At 40.9% G+C, this 26,474-nt stretch overlaps 1 protein-coding gene across 28 annotated transcripts in view; it reads right to left on the reverse strand.

The window, feature by feature from the left end:
- CEP112 (centrosomal protein 112) overlaps window positions 1-26,474 on the reverse strand; it is a 521,685-nt gene that overhangs the window by 394,610 nt on the left and 100,601 nt on the right. For 27 of the 28 annotated variants that reach the window (XM_051825862.2, XM_070060425.1, XM_070060419.1 and 24 more), the window contains 4 exons: window positions 17,337-17,423; window positions 14,730-14,829; window positions 9,193-9,311; window positions 6,601-6,744 (listed from right to left, as the gene is read on the reverse strand). In XM_051825862.2, coding sequence (XP_051681822.2) covers window positions 6,601-6,744; window positions 9,193-9,311; window positions 14,730-14,829; window positions 17,337-17,423 — 450 coding nt within the window. The remainder of the gene's footprint in view (window positions 1-6,600; window positions 6,745-9,192; window positions 9,312-14,729; window positions 14,830-17,336; window positions 17,424-26,474) is intronic. The other variant, XM_051825866.2, reaches the window with a different exon arrangement.

Raw genomic sequence — 26,474 nt, forward strand, 5'->3', positions numbered from 1 at the left:
GGTACTTTACCTATTGTGGGTGAATTATGTCTCCCAAAAGGATATGATGAAGCTAAACCAGGGAGTACTTGTGAATGTGACCTTATTTGGATTGAAACAGGATGTTTGCATATGTAATCAAGTTAACTAACATGAGGTGAAACTGGATTAGGATGGGCCTTAAAAATCCATTGACTGTTGCCCTTATAAGAAGGCCACAGGGCCAGAGATGTAGCATAGTAGGCTAATCCCCCACATGAGGTGCCAGCATCCCATATGGGCACCGGTTCAAATCTCAGCTGCTCTTCTTCCAATCTTGCTCTCTACTATGGCCTGGGAAAGCAGTAGAAGATGGTCCAAGTCCTTGGGCCCCTGCACCCATGTGGGAGACCTGGAAGAAGTTCCTGGCTCCTGACTTCGGATCAGCACAGCTCTGAAAGCTGCGGCCATTTGGGGAGTGAACCAGCAGATAGAAGACCTTTCTCTGTTTCCCTCTCTCTGTAGCTCTACCTTTCAAATAAGTAAATAAAATTTTTTAAAAATCATACGAAGGCACCAGAACACAATGACACACAAGGAGAACACCAGATTATGGAAGAAGTACAAGAATAAAGTGCTGCAGCCATCAGCCCAGGAACACCCAGGGTGGCCTGTCGTCCCTAGAAGCTGGGTAGAGGCAGGGAACAATCTTCCTCTTCTGCTAGGGCCTTCTGAGAACAGGTACCTTGTAGAACCTTGAGCATGCACGTCTGTCCTTCAGAACTATGAGACAATACATTTCTGTTGTTCTGAGTTACTCAGTTTCTCGTAATGTGTGATGGCAGCCCTAAGAAACCAACACATCAGTCAGACTGACAGTGCTGAAATACCCAGCACTGGACTGACAATGTGAAAGAATGGGTACTCACATATAGTAATTTTATTATGTGGACATAAACTTCTCTAAATTATCAATAATAAGCATATCTTTTTTAAAATTTATTTTTATTTATTTGAAAGGCAGAGTTATAGAGACAAGAGGGAGAGTCAGAGAGAGAAAAGAGATCTTCCATCCACTGGTTCATTCCCCAAATGGTCACGCTTGCCAGAACTGGGCCAGACCAAAGCCAGGAGCCAGGAGCTTCTTTCAGGTCTCCCACGTGGGTGGCAGGAACTCAAGCACTTGGGCCATTTTCCACTGCTTTCCCAGGTGCATTAATAGGCAGCTGGATCAGAAGTGGAGCACCCAGGACTTGAACCAGTCCCCAGATGGGATGTAGGTGTTGCAGGAGGCAGCTTAACTCTCTATGCCACAACACCAGCCCCAGCATATCTGTCTTTTGCAAAAAGAAAAACCTTTAGTTTTAAAACCACTATTGTTGGCTGGCGCCGTGGCTCACTGGGCTAATCCTCAGCCTGCGGTGCCGGCACCCCGTTCTAGTCCCAGTCAGGGCACCGGATTCTGTCCCAGTTGCTCCTCTTCCAGTCCAGCTCTCTGCTGTGGCCTGGGAGTGCAGTGGAGGATGGCCCAAGTGCTTGGGCCCTGCACCCACATGGGAGACCAGGAGAAGGCACCTGGCTCCTGGCTTTGGATGGGCGCAGCGCGCCGGCCGTAGCAGCCATCTGGGAAGTGAACCAATGGAAAAAAGAAGACCTTTCTCTCTCTCTCTCTCTCTCTCTCTCTCTCTCTCTCACTGTCCAACTCTGCCTGTCAAAAAAATAAAAAAGAATAAAACCACTATTGTTACCATTATCTAACCTTTTCTGTGAATTCTAGTCAATGTACAATAAATTATAGTAAAATATTTGCTATATATAAAAGAATTCCAACAAGTTCATGGAAAAATGTTAATTAAAAGACAAAAATTTAAAATATAAACCTTTAGCTAATTGGCTTTAGGAAAGCTGAATTCCAGAAAATTAGCATGCTTCCCATCTCATAATTTCTAAATTTTTTAAAGAATCTATCGCCATCATTTGCATACATAAATTTTAATAAACTGTTGAATGAAAAAATATATAAATATAAACCTTATTTCTCAACACAATCTCCATCAAGTTTTTTTTGTTTTGTAAGCAACAATATCATCCATTTCGTCCATCCCTAAAGAACTGAGGGTCTTGGGAATTTAACCATATTAATGCAATCTATTTTTGATTGTTAACTGAAGGCTAGGAAACAAAAAAGAAGTCAGAAGGAGCCAAAAGAGAACCATCAAGTGGATGCCCACTGACTTCCCATCCAAACTCTTGCGAAACTGTCTTCTTTTGATAAGAGGAATGGCAGGAACACTGTCAAGGCAGAGAAGGGCTCTGCTGAGGTTTCCCAGGCACTTTTTTTTTTTTTTTTTTTTTTTTTGCTAAGCTTTGGCTAACCTTCTCAAAACACTCTCATGAGAAGCAGGCAATATCTGCTTTCCTCCAAAAAGTCAAAAAGCAAAATGCCCTGAGCATCCCAAAAGACTGCCAGCACACCCTTTGCTCCTGACTGATCCACTTCTTTGACTGGATCATTTCCACCTCTTGGCAGCCACCATTTAGATCGTGCTTTGTCTTCAGGATATAGCAGCAGAGCCATGTTTCTTTATTCAAAAAATGCTTCAGGGTCTTCTTCCCCTTTGTTTCAAACTTCCACAGAGACTTCTGTTCCTGTGTGCAGCTGAGCCTGTACAGCCATTTTGGCGCCCACTGAGAAGAAAGTCTGCTCCACCTGATTCTTTGGTTAGGACTGTGTACACTGAACCAGCTGGGAAGTCTGTGGTGTTGGCCGCTCTCTCTGCTATCAGCCATTGGTCTTCTTCACTTAGGACATGAACAGGATTAATGCTTTCCTTGAAGATCCATGGGGACTGCTGCCATTACAGGCTTCAATCTCATCATCACGTCATCTGTTTCTTAAAATCGGTTATTCATTTGTAAGCTGCTAACTTATTTGGGGCATTGGCCTCATAAACTTTTCATAAAGTATCAGTGACTTCACCATTCATCTAGTCAAGCTTCACCATAAATGTAATTTTTTTCTTCAAATTAGCAGAATTCATGTTTCTGTAATAGGGGCTCTTTTCAAACTGATGTCTTAACTGCCTGAGAGCCTCAAATTAGATCTTGTTTGGATGTATTATAACAAGCTAGTATGAGCTGATTTTAATGCAAAAAAATTGAAGCTCATGCATAGTTTTTTTCATCAGACACATTTCTCATGAACTATTTCCCTCATACATATAAAAGATTAAAATTAGTAAGACAGACAGTGGATGTTTAGCCTAGTAGCTGAGGTACCTGTGTCTCACATCTCGTTTGGATGCCTGGAGTCAATACCAACTCCAGTCTTCTGCCAATGCAGATCCTGGGAAGCAGCAGTGATGGCCGGGCAATTGGGTCTCTGCCACCCACTGGACCTGCATTGATTCCCAGCTCCCAGCTCTGACCCTATCCACGGTGGGCATTCAGGGAGTAAACCACTCTCTTTCCTGTCTACATCTCTCTTGCCCTCAATAAAACAAGAAAAAAATCATCTCTCTACCTCCAATACAGGGAGAGTGTCTCTCTCCAAAGTCATGTTTCCCTTATCATCAGCAAAATTTGCCTACTGAAAATGGGAAATTTTCAGTGGGAGTTCAACAGTGTTCCCATGATTTTGGGAGTCTCTACCCTGAGGTTTGTCCTCACTACTTGAAGGAATTCTAAAAATCTAACACGAGGACTCAGCCTGCCAGCATTTCCTTAAAACATGTAGAAGCAACTAATAAACCCAAAGCAGCATGAATTCACAATCCAAAATAACTAGGCACCCACAGAAAATTACATGAAAAAATGTCAGCAATACTTATGTGTATATAAACAATATTCTACAGATTATAGTTCATAATACATTGCATTTTATTATAAAGTTAATTATAACTTAATATATTTTATCCTGAAGGTGAATTATCAGAACAGATGGACAAAGAATTTTAAATAAGCCTAATAAGTAAACTTAAGAAGATAAAGAATAATATTAACAGGCAAAATAACAAAATTTAATCAAAGAATCAGATGAAAATACTGGTTAAGAGAAAAAATAACAGTGGAAATAAAAAAATAGATCCAACAAGCCAGAGAAAATCCACTAAAGAATATGGATTGAGGGCCAGCATTGTAGCATAACAAATTAAGCTTCCACCTGCAATGCCAGCATCTCTTATGGGCACCAGTTCCAGTCCCAGCTGCTCAGCTTCCAATCCAATTCCTTGCTAATGCACAGGGATGCACAGGATGCCCTAGTGCTTGGGCCCCTACATCCAGGTGGGAAACCTAGATGGAGCTCCTGGCTCCTGGATTCAGCCTGGCCCAGCCCCAGCTGTTCTGACCGTCTGGGGAATGAGCCAAGTGATCACAACAGCTCTAACTCAGCCTCTCAAGTAAATAAAATAAATCTTAAAAAAAAAAAAGAACATAGGTTGTGATAACAGGATAGAATGAAAATACAAGGAGATAAGGAAACGTTAAGAAAGACCTAAGAGGTGGCAAGGATAGATCTTTTTAATGAAATAATGACCATAAATACATTTCTCAGAATTAAATTTTTTAATTCTCAGAATTAAAAAAAAATTTTTAAGTCAGATATAAAGGATTCAAAATAATGCCCAAAAGCCCATACCAAAAGACAAAGTGACAGTCATATTAATCACAGATTTGGTGACATTAAAAACCATTCTTGTCCTTTTCATTTAAAAACCATGTAGGGGGTCACATTTTTTCCTAAGGTCTATTTTTTAGGGCTAGGTTCACTGTCTTCTGGAACTGAATATTGAGTATTGAGATAAAGAAATCTGAAGGCATACTAATATTTTTTCCTTTTTTTTTTTTTTTTGACAGGCAGAGTGGACAGTGAGAGAGAGAGAGAGAGAGAGAGAGAAAGGTCTTCCTTTGCCATTGGTTCACCCTCCAATGGCCATCGCGGCTGGCGCGCTGCTGCCGGCGCACCGCGCTGATCCGAAGGCAGGAGCCAGGTGCTTCTCCTGGTCTCCCATGGGGTGCAGGGCCCAAGCACTTGGGCCATCCTCCACTGTACTCCCTGGCCACAGCAGAGAGCTGGCCTGGAAGAGGGGCAACTGGGACAGAATCCGGCGCCCCGACCGGGACTAGAACCAGGTGTGCCGGCGCCGCTAGGCAGAGGATTAGCCTATTGAGCCGCGGCGCCGGCCTAATATTTTTTCCTTTATAAATTACTTTGATTTTTATTTTGTTTGTTTTTTTCTTTGGAACAGGGCGGGGAGGGGGTGTCAGTTTGCAGTCTGGACACAAGGGATTCTCAAGGGTCTCATGGACTCCCAGGAATTAGTTCACCACACTGCAGAACTGCTGTGGTAAAAATCCCATGCTGAGGGGCCGGCGCCATGGCTCTCTTGGTTAATCCTCTGCCTGTGGTGCAGGCATCCCAAATGGGCGCCGGGTTCTAGTCCCAGTTGCTCCTCTTCCAGTCCAGCTCTCTGCTGTGGCCCGGGAAGGCAGTGAAGGATAGCCTAAGCCCTTGGGCCCCTGCACTCACATGGGAAACCAGGAGGAAGCACCTGGCTCCTAGCTTTGGACCGGAGCAGCGCCGGACATATCGGCCATTTGGGGGGTAAACCAACAGAAGGAAGAACTTTCTCTGTCTCCCTCTCTCGCTATCTGTCCAAAAAAAAAAAAAAAAAAAAAAAAAAAAAAAAAATCCCATGCTGACACTGTTTAATTCGCCCCAGAAAACAAACTCGCACCTTCTGCTGAGTGGATGAAGATAGCCCATGCTCCAAGAAATGGACGAGAGGATGTAACAATTGGTTGTTTTTGTTATTTTGTCATTTTAGAAAGGTGTGTTGTGGGGCGTTTCTACCACCTACAGAAGAGGAGGGAAAATTACACTGAGTCCCTGACGCTGACCTCTGGGAGGTCCTATTATGAGTGAGTGACAAGACGGGGGAGGCCCACTTGCACTGGCTGTGAGGGGCTCTGACTCACAGGCAGGGAAGCCACTACAGGGCTGGTCCAGGCTTTCAAAGGCCGAAAATGCTCATTCCTCAGATCTGCACTCCGCAGCCGCGGGCGCAGAGAGGAGGCGTTTGCAGAGGCCCCTCCGGCTCGCATGGGAGAAGGCCTCGGTGTCTCTGCTGTGTTGCTTGACTGACCATATGATCTCCTTCCGCAGCCTTTCCAAAAGGAACTTTCTGGTTTCACCCAGGTGACGTCTGCGTCTTGCCCCTCCGTGAAGATGATCTGCTAAGAAAATGTGTCAGTGGTCCCACCGAGGCTCTCCCTGTTTGATATCCTTCACTAGCATTAAATATTTTCAGAAAAATCAATGAAGTCTTCAGTTTAAAAAATGATACAAAAAGAAAAAAGAAAAATTACCTTTGAAAGTCAATGAAAAAATAAGCAACAAGAAGAAAAGTTCTGAGGGTTTAAAAAGGAGGTGGCATCAAACAATGCAGAGCCAAATCCCCCAGCAAACTTCAAGGGGCTGTCCATTGTCACTCAGAAATCTGTTCCAAGTTCGAAGAGAAAGTGTCTCCTTTTAATTCTGTAGCACACTTATTTATATGCACTTCACAGAGGCATGAGCACACGGAAATTAAAGAAGATGGTTTCTAAAAATGTCACAGAGAGAAGAAAAAACTCACTTACTGTAGACTGTGTTTGTGCCATGTATTCACCCTCCATTTTATTCAGACGCACATTTGTGTCCTCAAGCAATTCTTGAATATTTTCAGTGTGTTGCTTTTGAAGATCAAACTTTTCCTTTTCCATTTCTGCTACTGCACTGTGGAGCTACACGATGAAATCAAGAGCGGATTCTTTCACTAAAGTATAGACTATTTTGCAATTCAGAAAAGAAATGTTTTCTTGTATTTCTCTATATATGGTGAACTGAACCACAAAAGATATAAAATCTACAAATAAACATTTAAGGTAAAGATACCATACAAAGAACATAATTAAGAAATGTGGTTTTTTTTTAACATTCTTGGATTGAAAATCTTATGGATAAGCAAATATTGGAGGGGAGGATCTGCCTCAGGCAATCAGACAGATAACACAGAACCTCAGCTAGAAAGCAGGAGCACTGGTCTCAAATCCAGACACATCAACATCCAAATACTGTCATGGATTAGTAATATTATCATCCTGCATTACTCATTTAGATTAGATGCTGTACAACAGCAATGTGAAAATGCTCTACGGAAACCCCCAGTAAGAAGCTACCTTTACCACCTCATCATCTATACATGGAGCTGACAGCAACACCACACTTACAAATCAAACACAGAATGAGCAGGGTGGCTGAGGAGCACTTGATACTATTTGCATCATGTACATGGGTCTTTACTGATAAAGGTTATTATGTATACAGTTTAAACGGATAAAGCTTTAACATGTTGATGTAAATTGTTTTATTAAAAAAAAAAAAAAGCAAAGACAAATGCAGGCAAGACAGGGTTAATGGACAGCTTCCAAAGGGGACTGAAAATCTGCGCTCCCAACCCTGTGAGCATCTTACTTCTAGTGAACTCACATTCCCTACATTCAACGCCAGGGCCACTCAAGAGGCAGGGCAAATGGGGGCCCACACTGTCCTGATCATACATTTAATGCACTGTCCATGAACAGGGAAGAGGGATACGGATATGACAGACGGTATAGACTCTTACTAGAAGATATCTGCACGAACAGTGAAATCAGAGACCCTAGAAACCAGAGGCAGAATACGGGCAATGATTCTGGTAATGGTACTGGCAAGGGGCCCAAGAACTTCTCTTCAAGCTTCTAACTGAACAGACGAAAGGATGACTCCGTATCAGCCATATACAGGACTCTTGGGTTCACAAATTTAACATGCACTTTTGACGATATTTTTTTTTTTTTTTTTTTTTTGGCCAGGCAGAGTTAGACAGTGAGAGTGAGAGAGAGAGAGAGAGAGAGAGAGAGAGAGTTACAGACAGTGAGAGAGAGACAAAGACAAAGGTCTTCTTTCCGTTGGTTAACTCCCCCAATGGCCGCTACTGCCGGCACTGCGCGGATCCGAAGCCAGGAGCCGGGTACTCCCCTCCCCAGTCTCTCTTGTGGGTGCAGGGACCCAAGCACTTGGGCCATCCTCCGCTGCCCTCCCGGGCCACAGCAGAGAGCTGGACTGGAAGAGGAGCAACCAGGACTAGCAACCGGCGCCCCAACTGGGACCAGAACCCCCAGAACCCAGGGTGCCAGCACCGCAGGTGGAGGATTAGCCAAGTAAGCCATGGCACCGGCCCACTTTTGACTATTTTTTAAGAGGTCCACAAATCTCTGATTCCAAACTTGTACTTTTTTGCTAGAACATACATTTGAAGCTGGTGTCATATCTAGTATTCAAAAGTGAGTTACTTGGGTAGTAGAAGAACGTAGCCACACAGCACCTAAATCTCAGTGCTCCTTCATATGCATATAAGAATGATCCAGGCAGTGCTGCAGCTCACTAGGCTAATCCTCTGCCTGCGGCGCTGGCACCCTCGGTCCCAGTCGGGGCGCCGGATTCTGTCCCGGTTGCTCCTCTTCCAGTCCAGCTCTCTGCTGTGGCCCAGGAAGGCAGTGGAGGATGGCCCAAGTGCTTGGGCCCTGCACCCGCATGGGAGACCAGGAGAAAGCACCTGGCTCCTGGCTTCAGATCAGTGCAGCACGCTGGTCGTGGCGGACATTTAGGGGGTGAATCAATGGAAGGACGACCTTTCTCTCTGTCTTTCTCTCACTGTCTCACTCTGCATGTCAAAAAAAAAAAAAAAAAAAGATCCAAATTCTAGTGATATTGCTTATATCAGATACAAGTTTGTACAATGAATTCTAGTCTACGCTATATCATATTATCTGAAATTTCATGGAAGAAATGCTAAATGACCCAAATCCAGGATTAAAAGGATTTAGTTCTAAAAACTGTCCTATTGTTAGTTTCATAACAATTTTGCTTAAAATGTATTGGCTATGGCAAAAATTCCAGAATAGGGATTACATGGAAAAATTAGTCAAAAGTATATTTTCTAAATAATAACTAGTTTTAGGTCATAGACTTCTAGAAGAAAATATATATGAACAGTAGTTATTTCTAAAGAATAAGTCTAGAATTTTGTTATTTTCATTTTATTTTTTCATACTTTTTTGTACATTCTGTGAAACCATTATTTTTATAATTAAAAATGTTACTTAGCAACACAAACTTTTATATTTTCTATACTACTTAAAGTAGCTTACCTTCTTTTCCCAATCATTTTTTAGAGATTCTGTACTCTGTTCACATATCTTTTTTAGCTCTGCAATCTGGTTTTCTTTAGTCTCTCTAATAACTTGACAGTCACGTATAAGGATCTGAACTGTCAAAAATGATAAAAATATAGTTAAACCAATTATGTTTACCACATAAGAGTTTGATGACGTAAAATAGGATGCACCAAGTAATATTTAATTTAATTTTCACTATGTCCTCTTAATTCCCTCTTCTGAAATATCTCTTCTACTTTGCTGACTTCTCCATTCCCACCACCAGGAAGGGCCTTTTCACTCCCTAGGCCCTTTTCACAGCGTGTGGCCTCTAGTGCTGTTCCCCTTGGCTGGGTCCTCTGTTGTTTTGAAAAGGCCTTTCAATAGCACAGTACCCCCTGCCTTGGAATCCCTGCACAGTTCTCCTCACCTAAACACACAGGGGTAAAATGCCTCTCACAAAACACTCCTCCAGGCCCAACCATTCCCCCCACATCTCTTGGCACATCTATAGTTGATGCCTGTGTAGAGTACTGAGGATATACTATTTCACAGACCCTGCGTGCTGTGGTTTGGATGTTATTTGTCCCTTAAAGCTTCATGTGGCAGGCTTGACCTTCACGGAGGTGGTGGAAACTTTCACAAGATCTAGTGGAAGGTGAACTGGAAGGGTGTCCTCAGAAGGGACTGTGGGACCCCAGTCTCTGGCTTCCCACTCTCACCAGGCCATCTCTCACTCATGCACCTGCTCCCACCGTGGCACCATGAGCCACGAGGTTATGCAGCCAATCACCAGGGCTGATGCTATGCTGTTTGCTTGTATTTTAGGCCTATGAAGTTGAACTAAATAAACTGCTTTTATTTATAGGGCAGCCTGCCTCAGCTATATCATTATAGTAATCAGAAACAGCCCAATACCACATCTACTGCCTGAATGGGATCATCCACGATGCAGATGTGGAACGTGCGCCCTAGCCCCTGCCATCCTGAGTCTCAATCCAAGTATCACCTTCTCTACAGGCAGTTCTTCAACCAGACTCCTCCCCTCCCAACCACACAAAGAAACTCCTCTTTATTCCCATGAAACTTTGCACATTTGTTCATTAAACCGCATATTACATTATAGGGATTCATTTTCCTATTTCCTCCTTAATAAGACAAAGACCATATTCTCTGAGTAGAAAGACATTTCAACTTTTCACCCACAGAGCATAACAGTCTCACACAAGCAAGAGCTCAAAAAGACATGTGCCCAATGAACAAAAAAATTATCTTCTTTCCATATAGCTGCTCCTAGACACTTTTAAATGGTTTTCAACATTATGTGACTAAATCAAAATGTTAAAATTATATAAACTATTTTATTTATAAATCATCTATACTCCTATCTTTAAATTTACTTAAATTGGAGGCCGCTGTCTGCAGTGCTGGCATCCCATAAGTCCCAGCTGCTCTCTCTCTCTAGAACTCTACATTTCAAATAAATAAATAAATATTCATTAAAAATTTACTTGAACTGTCACTGATTTAAGTGAAAATTTGCGTAATAAATTCAAGTTATTTGGATAATAAAATAAATTAAGCTGTATTTTACTTAAATTTAATATTATTTTCCTGGTTAACTGAATGTTTTTATTCAGTTACTTCAAGATAGCAAAATTTTCATAAGCATTTCCCTAGAAATTTCTTTCATTCATATCTTAGCTACGTAACAAATAAAGGAAGGAGAAGAATCCAAGTTAACCTTTTCTTTAACATGTTTAACACATTTTACTTTACAATTCCAAAATTAAATTAAGATTTGGCTGCATTATCAAATCTTAAAAGGCACGGGCAGCTGGCAAAGCAGTTAAGACGCTACTTGGGATGCCTGCTCCCCTACCAGAGGGCTGGGAGTCCCAGCTTTGCTTCCTATTCCAGCTTCACACTAATGGGCACATCAGGCTAATGTGCAGCAGTTGACGGCTCAAGTAGTTGGGTTCCTATTACCCACGTGGGAGACTGCGATGGAGTACCCTGGCTCCAGATTTCAGCCAGGCCCGCTACAGCTCCTGCAGGCATTTGGGGAGTTAACCAGTGCAAGATCTCTCCATTGCGCGCGCTCTCTCTCTCCATATGTGTGTGTGTGTATCTGCCTTTCATGCAAAATGAAATAAATATTATTATTCAGCTATCCGAAAGAATGAAATTCCACCATTTGCAGCAAAATGGACACAACTGGAGGACACCATGTTGAGAGAGATAAGCTGGACCCAGAAAGACAAACACCACATTTTCTCCCTTATATGTGGGAGCTAAAAGTTAAAAAAAAAAAAAAAAAGGGAAAAGGAAATATCTGTGTGACCCAGTACTGCTGCAAATATAGTTTTGTAAAAACTTTCTTACATCTTTGTCAAATCAATGGTTAAGAATGTTATTCTATTATAGTTTTAACAATTTGTGATTACACTAAAATTTACTGTGAAATGGTCATTTTTCCATTCAATGATTGTTTATAGCTGCTGTCTGTATACCCACTAAACAAGAGTATTTTTGCTCTTTATTTTAAACTTCTTATTAAGCCTTTTTATTGTCATGTAAATTTAAAATATGCTATCTCAAAAACTAAAAAAAAAAGGCAGAAAGGGAGAAAGAATAAGGCTGGGAGGGGTGGGAAAGGAAGGAGGAAGGAAGGGAATATCATTATGTTCTTGGAATTTAATCTACAAGTCACATGGAAACTGTTAAAAATAATTAAAAATTAAAAGAAAAAAGAGTAAAAAAATAAAAATAAAAGAAATAACAAAAAGGAAAAGCTTTAAGAAACATCAGTTTTGGGGAGCCCGGGGCCATGGCTCACTTGGTTAATCCTCCACCTTGCAGAGCCATGGGATGCCGGGTTCTAGTCCCAGTTGCTCCTCTTCCAGTCCAGCTCTCTGCTGTGGCCCGGGAGGGCAGTGCAGGATGGCCCAAGTGCTTGGGCCCTGCACCAGCATGAGAGACCAGGAGGAAGCACCTGGGTTCTGGCTCCTAATCGGCACAGCGCCAGCCATAGCGGCCATTTGGGGGGTGAACCTTTCTCTCTGTCTCTCTCTCTCACTATCTAATTCTGTCAAATAAATAAATAAATAAAAATTAAAAAAAGAAACATCAGCTTTAAAACTTTAGTATTTTTAAACCTTACGTGTTGTGGGGAGCAATCCGGACTGGACTAAGTTACTGGAATTAAGACTTATTCTATGCATCTGCTCTCCCACAATATGGCGCTGGGAGAGAAGAAAACAGCTTCTACACAGCTGCCTCCAGTTCAGCCAATAAACTGTAGGACTTGCTCCTGATTGGAGGAGAGCAGCGTACTCGGCGTGTGGGCAGCCGAGTTAGGATTGGTGGAGGAGGACTATAAAGGAGGAGAGAGACGGCATGCACCAGGAACATCTAAGGGGAACATCTAAGGGGAACACCTGTGCAGCCTCCGAGAGAGCCGGCCAGCGGTGTGCCGCTCCCCTGCGGAAGTGGGGAATGTGGCAGGGGGAACCGCCCTTCCACGGAGGTGGAAGGGACAGTAGCCAACCCGGGAAGAACCAGCAGCAAACCCGGGGAGGGCCGAGCAGACAAAAGAACAGAGCAGGGTCCTGTGTCGTTCCTCCACGAAGACGGGGAGCGACACGTGTTTGAATTGGCTGGCTTGAATGAGAGTAAGAAAGAAATCTGGAAATAAATTTAAATAAATATTTTTGTAGCAAGTGATAACATTTGGAGAAAGAACCTGAATAAATTTTTAATTACTTTCACCAAAATTTAAGACTGAAAAGGAATCTAAAAACATTCATTTCACTGGTTTATTTATACATGTAATTGCCATCCTAAACTGTCAAAACATTTCCATTCATGCAGTCATTCGGGTTGGGTGATTTGAGAGAGCAACAGCACGCTCCACCTGGGAACCCCTACATGAAAACCTTCCTTCCTCTTCTCCTCTTACCCACTGCCTCGTTCTTACCACTCACCAAGCCTTGACTCCATGCAAAATTTTTCTGTCAGCTCTCTTCTCACTACTTCCACTGCAACCCCTCAGATATTCTGGGTCTTTATCACCTTAAGTACAGCTTAGGGTAGCACAGAAGCCTACCATCTTTCAGTCAGAGCGAAGTTCATGTACTTATCCCAAGGTCACCGTTTGTGAGGAGAAAATCAAGGCCCAGAGGCTTCCCGATGTCATATATCAGACACAGAATAGCAGAACTGGAATCAGAGCTATGTTTTCTATCAGTGGACTGTTCTATCACTCTATTCTACCTCTGACTACCGTAACAAAGTAGGAACTGGCCTCACTTATGTTCAACACACCTGCCCACCAGGCTATTCCTCCTGAAATTCACATCTCAGGGGCTGCCGCTGCGGCACGCTGGGTAAAACTGCCACCTGTGATGTCAGAGTCCCCACATGGGCACTGGCCCAAGCCCTGGCTGCCTCCGATCCAGCTCCCTGCCAATGGCCTGGAAAAGGCAGCAGAAGATGGCAGAAGTGTTTGGACTCCTACCACCCATGCAGGAGACCTAGAAGAAGCTGCTGGTTCCTGGCTTCGGCCTGGCCCAGTCCTGGCCATTGTGGCCATCTAGGGAGTGAACCAGCAGATGGAGGAGCTCATGATCTCTCTCTATATATATAACTCTGATTTCCAAATAAATAAATAAATCTTTAAAAAAATTCACATCTCAAAAACCTCCTTTGGCTCCCTTCCCAGCACCAAAAGAATAAAGTTCAAACTTCTAAATCTGAAGTTAAAGGTCGTGATTAATCTAGCCCCAAGTCAGCCATCTCAATCTCCTTAGATCTATCTCTTCATGTTTAGGGAATGCATACTAGCTAAACAGTTTCACAGTAGCCTTTCCACAACTTAGCATCTTCATAGCATTCCTATCACAGGTCCTGGAACACTTCTCTCCAACTAGTCAAATCTTACTCAACTTTACAAAATCTTACAATAGATCTTTTCTACAAAAAATATTTTCAATGACCTCCTGTTGATTTAGATGTTTTGAACCAAAATCATCAATGTAACACTTGCATGCTTTCTTTTCCTTCTTAATGACAGTACGGATGGCAAATACTTGACAAGTTTTTTCTGTCAATCACAATAGTGGCATATCCTATAAGCCATAAAGCACGCACTTAATGCAGTAAATTTTACCAGATGAAAGGAGTAATTCCCTTTGAATTCTTCATGAAAGCCAGTAATTCCTAATTTTTTTACTGCACTCACGTTATCTAAGGCAGCTCTACTCCAAGGAGGACAGACGCTCAGGATCGACAGTTCCATGTTTCCAAACCAACTACTGCCTCCACCTCACTGCCACTGTGGCTCCACACACACACACACACACACTTTTACCAGTCATCCAGAGCTCACACAAATCCATCTATTGACGGAAGCCCACAGAAACATTATCATCTCACTCTACGAAAGGCAGGGCATTATATTTTACTTTTGTCAGTCACCAAAAATAAAATGCAAATGTTATTAAAAGATTTATTTAATAACACAACATCACCTTTCTTTTCAAGCTTTCTAATTGTCTCCTCAGTTTCATTTTGCTTCTTTTTGTATAAAGTTTTCAATTCTTCTATTTCATTATTCTTTCTTTCTAAAATCTGCAAATAAATTTAAAATGTATTAGCATACTGTATTGTTCTGAGTAAAAACACAATTTTTATATGAGCACAATATTTTTGCAAGTCTCTCTCAGTTAATCTCATAAATGGTTTCTCAAAAAATATAAAATTATTTTATGGTGCATTGTGAAAATCAGTAAATATGCTAGAATAAGTGATGATTGGAAAATGAAAAGAAATGTTGTGTGTTTAGAAATATTCATGTGGCAATGTTTAAAAAGAGAAGAAATAACAAATTATATGATGCCCTAAAATACAAATCAGAAACAAAACTTTCAGAAAGTGGCAGAGACAAGTTATCAGAAACTTGCATGTTGGGCTAGTCCAGTTCACCACACTGTGCTGGAATAGGATATCTTCCAACTGAGCACAAGCCTAAGTGCTCCCACCAGTGCCCTTGTATCACCTAACACACACAAGAGTTCCCAGATACGTGGGGAGATGGCATGTATCAGGATTAGGCTTCTATCTGGACTAGCTGTCATGTACTTAAAACACACACACACTAATTTTTAATTATTACTAAAATATAGTATCAATTCAAACTCCATGTAGGTTAATTATAAATTTATTATTTTTGCTGTGGCAGCTACAAAGAAAAGTTGTATATTTCAGGCTTTCAAGAAAGCTTGGATATATAAGGTTGTTACTTCAACTACCAGCCTCTGTCTCTGTCACTTAGTTCTAGGAAACAGAACCATAAACTCAATTTTGAAACAGTAATACAAAGTTTCCATTTGGATCATCCTTCACGAATTTAAAACACACAGACATGATTACCAAAATTTTAATTATTACTAAAATATACCAGAAACTTAAATTTCACGTAGGTTAACCATTAACTGATTCTTTTTGCTGTGCCAGTTAAGAAGAAAATAGCTTTCATACTCTTGATGGGGAATGTAAACTTGTACAACCATTGTGGAATCAGTATGGAGATTCCTCAGAAATCTGAAAACAGATCTATCATAGAGTTGATCATTCCACTCCTGGGAATTCATGCAAAGGAAATCAAATCAGCTTATGAAAGAGTTACCTGTACCCCATGCTTACAGCAGCTGAATTCACAACAGCTGAGATACAGCTATCAACCCAGCTGTCTATCAACTAACGACTGGATAAACTGTGGTATGTACACATGATGGCATCCCCGTCAGTCCTAAGAACGAACGAAATCCTGGCTTTCACAACAAAATGGATGTAACTGGAGACCATTACGCTTAGTGAAATAAGCCAGCCCCTTGGCCGGCGCTGCAGCTCACTAGGCTAATCCTCTGCCTTGCGGTGCCGGCACACCGGGTTCTAGTCCTGGTTGGGGCACCAGATTCTGTCCTGGTTGCCCCTCTTCCAGGCCAGCTCTGTGCTGTGGCCAGGGAGTGCAGTGGAGGATGGCCCAAGTACTTGGGCCCTGCACTCTATGGGAGACCAGGATAAGTACCTGGCTCCTGCCGTCGGATCATAGCAGTGCGCCGGCCGTAGCATGCCGGCCGCAGCGGCCACTGGAGGGTGAACCAATGGCAAAAGGAAGACCTTTCTCTCTCTTTCCCTCTCACTGTCCACTCTGTAAAAAAAAAAAAAAAGAAGCCAGCCCCAAAAATACAAATACCACACATAATCCCTGATTTGTGGAGAATGATATCACAGAGTAAAAAAATTTAATGTGTATGAACAAAATTGGCATTTTGAGATTTTATTTTTTATAACCTTTGTCTATACTCTTGAGGAACAGTGGCTTTTCTACTTACTACTTGTCGAATTCTTTATCTAGTGGAGGATTAAGCTTGTGATTATAAAGTAAATTGAAAGTATAATTAAAAGAAAAATATAAAAGGAAGGAGGATAGGGGTGGGAGCAAGAGAGAAGGGGGCAAGGGTAGAGTGGGACTTATCAATATGCTCCTAGAACTGTATATATGGAGTTCATGGGACTTGTTGCCTTTATAAAAATAAAGAAGAGAGGGGGAAAATAAAGTTATAGGTTGAAAGACTGGAAGCCCTAACCCCAGTGAGTTGCTTAAAAAAGAATTCTTCCTCATCATGCCAGCTTTACAAAAGATGCAATCTAGACCAAACAGAACTAAGTTGTGAAGAGTTCCTTTTTAAGTTAAAAAGAAAAATTTAATTGCCAGGAAAATGAAAGAATATTAGGAGAAAACGAACTCTGGCATTTACAGCTGACGTCTTGTTTCAGCTTTCCTCAGAGATGATGACAGAAGGTTGAAGGACAAGATGGCTGCTGGAAAAGCAGTCGCTATACAACTAAAAGGTGACGCGAATGTAACATCATAAACACACACATCTGCTTGGTAAATGAAGGCAAAGGTCAGCTTTTGCTGGCACATGAACCTTTGCAAATTCCATCTGCAACAAGAGCTACCATGAAGTACATCAATAAGTGGACCAATGGCTGCATACATGGAGCCTCACCAGACCTGGAATATTTTAAACATTCAATGTAAATAAGAGAGTAAGTGACATAAATCCTACCTTCTGAACATCAGCATCATGTTTCTGCTGCAGCTTAAGCTTTTCTTCATGAAATTTAGCTTCCATCATTTTTGTTTTCATGTCCAACTTCAAGGAAAATATTTTAAAGATGTTATTAATTTACTTTTTCCTTTGGCAGAAATAGAGACTTAAATTAAAAGAACTCCCCCCTATATAGAAGAGAGTATCATCTCCCGCTTCTACTTTGTAGCCACGGGTTCCAGCAACTACATCAGCTAGGCCAGTATATATTGATTACATTTTTCTGATTACTTCCAAACTAATTTGAAGTCTTTACAATAAATTTCACTTGGTAGCCAAACTGACAATACTAAGACAGAGTCATGAGTTACCCCTACCCCCTTTTCCGCCCACTCAGAGAACTTTTAAGGCCATTTCATAGTCAGATTTTGCTTTCACATTCAAATCCACACAGTGTTTTAGTATTTTTCATTTTTGTGTCTTCAAGCCATTTTTTGGTTCACAACTATGTATGTATTCATTTAAAAATATTGTTACTAACCTATATATTTAAGTATGACAATTTCAGAACGAACATCAGTAAGAATGGCAAAGTACTGGCAGATACACATTTCTTTCAACAGCTGCCCAGTTGTCTCTTCTGGACTCCCAGAAAGCAGTGATGTCATCTCCTCTAGTGCATTCCTTCACTCCTACCTTTCCCAAAGCAAAACCACACACAGCAGTGTTCTCACAAGGCCAGTAAAAAACGTAACCTGTGCTTGTTGGCGATGAAGACTGCATCCCAGAATTAAAAGAGCAGAACTGACAAGCTTTAAGAAGAACAACATAAAATTGATTGTCTCCAATGTGAGAGTGTTTGGCCACTTGATTGTTTTAACAGAATATATATGTTGGAGTCTGACCTCATTTCTAACTCTAATTTCACTACCTATTAACTGTTATGACTTTGGGCAAGTCATCACTTCAACGTATTTCTTCTTTTGCTAATTATGGAAAATTACCTTTACCTCAATGGATTATGAAAATTATATTCAATGAAATAATTTAAATGACCCTCCTTAAATTATACAATTCATGGCACAAAGTCAGCAGTCTACAACCTTCAAGAATCTTTTTTAATTTTAGAAAATGATTGTCAAAATATTTTCTTAAAAATTTTTTGGAAATTCACTTTATATTGTCAATTACTGATTCAAAGACAAAACAAATAATATAAACTTAACAAGCTTGTGCATTATCAAATCAACATATCAAGATGAAACTTTAAAACCTTAAAAACAAAAGTTAAGATCATATAGTTCATGACTTTTACAGTTTATAAACAGTGGAGAAGGAGAGAATTCTCCATTTACTACGCAAAAAGTAAATTCTGAATGTGTCTATTCTCTTGCCTCTGTATCATGTAATTCTCAATTCTGCAGAAATGGGGACGGGTGACCTAATTCCAGGTGAAGATCATTGACAGAAGCATTACAGAGGTTTTTTTAAAAAAGGATTAAATCCAAAAAAGCATTATTCCAATTTGGCCAGGTATAGGGGATGTAATTTACTACGGATCTTTCCATAATTCCACCTAGAGAATTTATCACAGCCTCAGCTTCTAAGAGGCAGGCATCTATACTGTATAACTGTTCCACCACACCTAAACCCACAACCCCTACCTGCCCTACCTCAACCTGTATTGACCAAATTAGGAATAAAAATCTGACACACACTTCAGCAATCCATTAGCTAGTAAATAATCATACAAATAATCATATTCATTCATTCATTCTCTCTCCCCACGCCCCTCTCCTCTGAACTAAGACAGGAAGTTAACTGCTTCTGGGACCAACCCCAAATTCCAGAGAGCAGTGATCTGACCAAGCAGGTGACTGCAGTACACAGAAGAAAGTAAAGCGAATATGCAACAGCAGTCTTAGAAAGCACACAGCATCTGAAACACAGAAGAAGCAACCTCAGGCTCCAAAGGTCTGGATGGTACTGGGCTTACTCGAATTCAAAAGGATTTCTGTGTCCTCTTTATTTTAGGTAGTGTCCAGGTCTCTGTGCTTACAATCAAAAATATTTTTCTAAATTCTATTTTTCCGGTTATAACTTCTTACTTTTACTTTGATATAATATCAAACTTAAAGAAAAGCTGTAATAGTACCACAAGGAACTCCTGTATACCTTTTACCCAATATACCAATTGTTCACATGTTGGCCTTGTGTTTTATCATTTTGTAGCTATATCGACATACATATATACATGAACAGAGAGAGGGAGAGAAAAACCTGAATATTAGTTTCTGAATCATTATAAGTTAGAAACATCGAGCCTCAAAATACCTGAAAACTGTAGCGTGTATTTCCTTAGAACAATAACACTTTCATAACCACAGCACAGTTATCAAAATCAGGAACTGTACTATTAACATAGTAACATTATCTAATGCACAATTTATATTCAAACACTGTAACTTGTCACGGCCACATCATGTACAGTGGTTTATTTCCCCGCTGCCTTCAGTCCTCAGATAACTCTCTCTCTGCCATCTGGCCAGCATCTCCTGGTTTTCCTTGGCCTTGGCATTTTGGAAGACTAAAGCCAGCTACCCAATGTCTCTCAACTTGGATTTGCCTGATGTTTGCAAATAATCAGATTTATTACATTTTGACAAAAAGTCACTAAAGTAATACTGCATCCTTTTTCTTTGCATTATATTAGTAAATTTGTTTAAAAAGCAAACTCCAAGTTATTAAAAAGGGTAATGTTAAAAAGAAAGCATCTCCACTGCCATCCTTAAAACCATACAAGAATACCTCTTCTCTGCAAGCTCTGACCTTGACGCTGCAGTGCAGCTCCCTGTTTGCCTGCACCGCAGGGCGTGGTTAGTGATGCGCCATCAGCATTAGAACACAGAAAATAATCTCATTAATATAATAAAGATAACATACAGATACAAGATTTAGATATAAAAACTCAGATTTGTCTGTGTACATCAGTAACACACACACATATATAAAAGACAGTAAACTTCACTGTTTAACACAAAAGATCAAAATCAAATTATAAATCATGTGAAATGCTCTTCTCCTGAGATCAGAATACATACTATCAATTTCAAATGTAGGAACCATGGAGAACCAACCACTTGCGGTATGGTGAAGTCACTTAGCTAGTTACCACTAAACTAATCTCCCACTGTTAACAACTCATCAAGAGGAATAAACTCTATGAGGTAACTGTTCTTAGGGACTGGACAGTGCATTACTGTGTTCCTCATAACCTGAGGCCCACTCTAGTTTAGGCTCTCTGCCCGGATATAAAAACTGGAGTCCATAAGAGCATCACAGGTCTGCTAAGCTTAGAGGCAGAGGTCAGAGTTCAGATTAAAGAGGCTGAATCTTAAGTACTAGAGAGGTATCATGTTTCCAGTAGAATCCTCTGCCAGTCCTTAACCACGGACTGATGGAGTGGGAAATGCAAGCATTGGATGAATAACAAAACATGATTGTCACTAGGTAGAAAATACATCAAATACTAAAGATTAAACAATGATGGGACACACTAAAGGCCCTGCCCAGCCACAGCGGACACAGCTTCCCAACAATGTGCAAACACCTGGGCATCCAGCTAATTCCTACACAAAGGCCACACCCTGGGTCTACTCTAAACCTCCCTAGCAAAGACTAAAAGCAAGCATACATAAGATCTTCAGAGAAATACTTTGTAGATTGAGTCCCTCCATGCTGGAGGGGGCTAAGTAGTATCTTGGGCTTTCCACAGAGCTGCCTTAACAGAATGGAAAACGAAGTCTAGAAAAGCAAAAGACCAAAACAAATCCCTCAATATACCATGTAGGAGAGTAACAGAATCTAATCTCCAGTATGTCATCCACAATATTCTTCACAAAAAATTAATCAACATGCACATATAAAAGGAAAAACAATTTGTGATCAGCACAAAAAGATAAAAGGAGTTACTAAGATCCAAGCTGACCCTATTTAACATACAAGACTTTAAAGTAGTTAATATAAAGAGCTTCAAAGAACTAAAGAAAAATATATTCATATGAGGGAAAATATTGTTTTATTGAGAGAACAGAAATTTCAATAGGGAAGCAGAAATTATTATAAAAAATGAAAATTCCAGAACTGAAAAGTTTAATAATCTAAAGGAAAAAAATCCACTAGATAAGCTTAACAGATCTGAGATAGAAGAAAGGGTGTGGGCTGGCATCGTGGGTCAGTGGTTGAAGCTGCCGCCTGTGACACTCGCATCCCATATGGGCACCAGTTTGAGTCCCAGCCACTCCACTTCCGATCCAGCTCCCTGTTAAAGCGCCTGGGAAAGCCACAGAAGATGGCCCAAGTGCTTGGACCCCTGCAGCCCCTGTGGGAGACCCAGATGGAATTCTAGGTTCCCGACTTTAGCCTGCCCCAGCCCTGGCTGTTGTGGCCAGATGGTCAGTGAACAAGTAGACACAAGAGCTCTTTGTCACTATCTCTCCATCTCTGTGTGTGTGTGTGTCATTCTGCCACTCTTGTCTATCAAAGAAATAAAATAAATCTTTAAAAAGAAAGGACTGAGCTGGCGCCGCGGCTCACTAGGCTAATCCTCCGCCTAGCGGCGCCGGCACACCGGGTTCTAGTCCCGGTCGGGGCACTGGATTCTGTCCCGGTTGCCCCTCTTCCAGGCCAGCTCTCTGCTGTGGCCCGGGAGTGCAGTGGAGGATGGCCCAGGTGCTTGGGCCCTGCACCCCATGGGAGACCAGGAGAAGCACCCAGCTCCTGGCTCCTGCCATCGGATCAGCGCGGTGCGCCGGCCGCGGCGGCCATTGGAGGGTGAACCAACGGCAAAGGAAGACCTTTCTCTCTGTCTCTCTCTCTCACTGTCCACTCTGCCTGTCAAAAAAAAAAATAAAAAAAATAAAAAGGACCGTATATTTGAGGACAGACCAGAAGAAATTATCTAACTCAATCACCTGAGAGAGGAAACCAGTGAAAAATTAGAAAAAAGTAAACAACACTACTGGAAGCTAAAGAATGAATCACAGAGTCTAACATACATGTAACTGGAATATCTACAGAAGACAACATGAGCAGGGAAAGAAAAAAACTAAAATAAAGGCCCAAACTTTCCCAAGTTCAATAAAAGATTCTGACTTAGAGAAAAAGATGTTCAGTGAACATTATGCAGGATAAGTTAAAAAAAAAAGTCAAAAATCAAAAAGCACGACTTGGAAATATCAGAGTTCCAACTTCTAAAACCAAGGATAATAAGAAAGTCTTAAAGGCAGTCGGAGGGAAAAAGACATTACATACAGCGGAACAATAATAAGAATGCCTGCTTATTCGCCATCAGAACAATGGAGACCAAAGGGAAAAGGAATATCTTAGATGTGCTGAAAGAAGAAAAAATTCAGATAAAAGAAAAACTGACATCTACCGTCAGCAGAACCACACTCAAACAAATACTAAAAGATGTTTTCAAGGATGAGGAAAAATTCTATCAGATGGAAACTCAGAAAGGAATGAAGAGTATCAGAAATAGTCAATAAGGAGAAATGCAAATGACCATTTTTATCCTCTCATAATTTCCTCAAGGGACAAATAACTATTTAAATAATGCACGGTACAAAGATAAGAGTTTATAATATATGAAGCCTTATGAACACAGTAACACATGTGAAGATGAAATTAAATTGTATTATACTAAATGTTATTATTTATTTGAGAGGTTGGGAGGCAGGGAGACAGAAAAAAAACAGAGTTGCCACCCACTGGTTCACTTCCCAAATGGTAAAAAGAGCCCCTGGATGGGGTCAAGGCTGGGAGCCAGGAACTCAGTCCAGGCCTCCCATGTCAGTGGCAAGTACTCAATCACTTGAGCCATGGCTGCTGCACCCCAGGGGGCTGCATTAGCACAAACTTGAACTCACATACTCCAGTGTGGGACATGAGCATCTTCACCAACATGCTAAATGCCTATTCCCAAATTGTTAATTTTTTAATTGGAATTTGGAAAGTGAAAAAAGTTCAGTGTAAAGAGTACAATAATAGTGGGGACACCACTGTGCCCCAGAGGGTTAAGCCACAGCTGAACCCCATATGAGCACCTGTGCAGTCCCAGCTGCTCCACTCCTAATCCAGCTCCTTGCTAATGCACCTGGGAAAGCAGCAGAAGACCGCCAGAGTTCATGGCCCCTGCCACCCACCTGGGAGATCCAGATGCAGCTCCAGGATCCGGGCTTCGGCCTGGCACAGTCCAAGCCTCTGTGGCCATTTGGGGAGTGAACCAGTGGACAGAAGATCTGTTTCTCCCTTACTCTCTGTAACTCTGCTTTTCAAATACATAAATCTTTTTAATAGAGTACAATATTGACACTAAATATAAACACTGATAAGTTAGGATGAATTATCTTTAGTCCTACAACATACATTAAGCAAATTATATAAAAGGAAATATAGCATAGAAGTCAAAAGAAAAAGTAAAATGGAATAAAAAAATTAACCTAAAAGGAGCCAGAGAGGAATGGAAAAAAAAAAAGAGGGTACTAATGGAAAGAGGTAATAAAAACAGAAAGAATGTAGACTTAAACACAAACATAATAGTAAAAAAAAAAAAATTACCCTTAGTTTAAATGGACTAAACACTGCAAATAAAAGACAAGTTAAACTAAATTTTTTTTTCAAATGACCCCACGGTATGTTGTCTACAAGTGATATATTTTAGATGTAAAGGTACAAATGTGTTGAAAATTAAAGGACACAAAAGGATACACAATTTTAGAAAAAGAATGCTTATCACAATTTCATAATGATAAAGTAATCCTAAATATGTTTGTACCTAATAGCATACTGAACAGAAAATATAATTTATATACTAAGTGTAAAAAGAACTCCTACAACTCCATAATTAGTTGACAATTTATTTTAAAACATTTTGCAAAATACTCAAATGCTTAACATAAAAAGATACAGAAACGGCCAGTAAGCACATGCAAAGATGTTCACTCAGCACAATTAGTCAATTAGGAAACACAAACTAAAACACCATCAGATCAAGCCACAAAGAGATGCAGGAACCTTAAATTAAATGCATATTGCTGAGGGGAAAAGTCAGTCTGAAAAAACGGCAACATAACATAAGTCAGGGACAGCGATTAGATGGTGACTCCCAGAAGCTCAGAGGAGGCAGAGAGGTGTGCACACAGGGACCACTGAGGACTTCCGTTCTGAAGGATGCTCTCACGGCGGTGGCTACATAAACACGTCTTTGTCAAAACTCCCAACACAAGATGAAGCCTTAAACTATGAATTTTAGTTGAAAACAATATATCGGTATTAATTCACCAGTTGTGACAAACACCACACACTAACGTGTGAAGCTCACAATGCAGGAAACAGGATGGGGTGGGGGAGCGGAGGCAGGGTGAGTTACACGGACCTCCCCTGTACTTTGTGCTCATTTTTTTTCTGGAAACCTCATACTTCTTTTTTAAAAATCAAGTACTTATCGAAAATACAATGAGATGCTACTTCACATCAACGCAATGGCTAAGATCATTTTTTAACTGTGATACCAAGTACTGGTGAAGGCACAAAGCAACTTAAACACACACAAGGCTGATAGCAGGCGAAAATAGTAAAACCACTTCCAGAGCTCTCCCAAGAGAAATGAAAAATAAGTCAACAAAAAAATTGCAATTTTCATAGTAGTTTTAGTCCTTTTTTCTTTAAGATTTATTTATTTGAAAGGCAGAGTTAGAGAAAGAGAGAGGGAGAGACAGACAGAGAGATCCTCCACATATTGGTTCACTCCTCAAATGCAATGGCCAGGGCTGGGCCAGGCGGAAGCCAGGAGCTCAGAAATCCATCCAGGTCTCCCATGTGGGTGCAGAGGCCCGAGTATTTGGGCCATCTTCCACTGCTCTCCCAGATGCATTAGCTGGGAGCTGGATTGGAAGCAGAGCAGCCAGGACTCAAACAGGCACCCATATGGGATGTTGGCATTGGAGGTGGTGGGTTAAATCACAATGCCAACCCTTGGCAGTTTCATCTTTAATGGCTAAACCTGAAAACAAACTAAATGCTGATTGACACATTAATGGATAAGCAAATTATGGTATATCTGTACAATGGAGCATTACATCACAACAAAAGAATTGATAATGGCACACAACAGGGAAAATCTCGAATACATTATGCTGAGCAAAAGAAGCTAGACAAAAAATAATGCACAGTCCACTTATACTTCCTTTGCTCCTTTTCTAAGCAATTTCATAAATTGATTCTCTTTGCCTATCTTCCCAACCTTCAAATCTTGCAGCAGCCAAAATAACAGCAACAGTGGCAGGGAGTGGGATGAAAAAGAAATTGTGAAAGGCCTGGGCGTTTGGCACAATGGTTAAAACTGTGTAGAGACGCATGCACCCATATTGGGGGGGGCCCAGTTCAAGACCCTGTTCTACAGATCCAGCTTCCTGCTAACATGCACACTCGGAAGCTGCAGAAAATGAAGCGAGTCCTTGGGTCCCCAATGCCCACTGGGAGGTGGACACTGAGTTCTGGGTTCTAGGCTCCTGGCTTCAGTCTAGCTGAGTCCTGGCTCTTGGAGAGTGAAACAGTGGATGAAATCAATTAACAACTCAGTATCTATCTCTCTCTCCCTCCCTTGCCTTTTAATTAAAATGAAAATACATGTTAATTTTTAAAAATTGCAGAAAACAATATTTGGTTGGTTAAATATTACATGCAAAGTAATGTCTTTAGCAATTTCCAGGCATTATTTCTTATAATCCCGACAACAATCTTTTGCAATAGGTGCTTATAGAAGGCACAGATGTAGCTACTCAGGCCCACACAGCCAGGAAGGCATAAAGCCTAGATTCATTCATACTCAGGAGTTTGTGTCAGCTAATGAACTAGAGCTGTATACTGCTGAAAATCAGTGTTCACCTGTTTGATTTTACTTTTATTTTTCTAATTGACATAATATGTGTACACCTTTATGAGGTACAATGTGATGTTTTTATTATGTATATACTGCACAATGATCAACTCAGGGTAACTGGCACATCTGCCACCTTAAATTATTATCATTTCTTCATGGTGAATACAGGATTCACCTATCTGAAATATTTCAACACAAATTTAAACTGAACT

Source organism: Oryctolagus cuniculus, chromosome 17 (genome assembly GCF_964237555.1).
Source record: "Oryctolagus cuniculus chromosome 17, mOryCun1.1, whole genome shotgun sequence".
NCBI lineage: Eukaryota > Metazoa > Chordata > Mammalia > Lagomorpha > Leporidae > Oryctolagus > Oryctolagus cuniculus.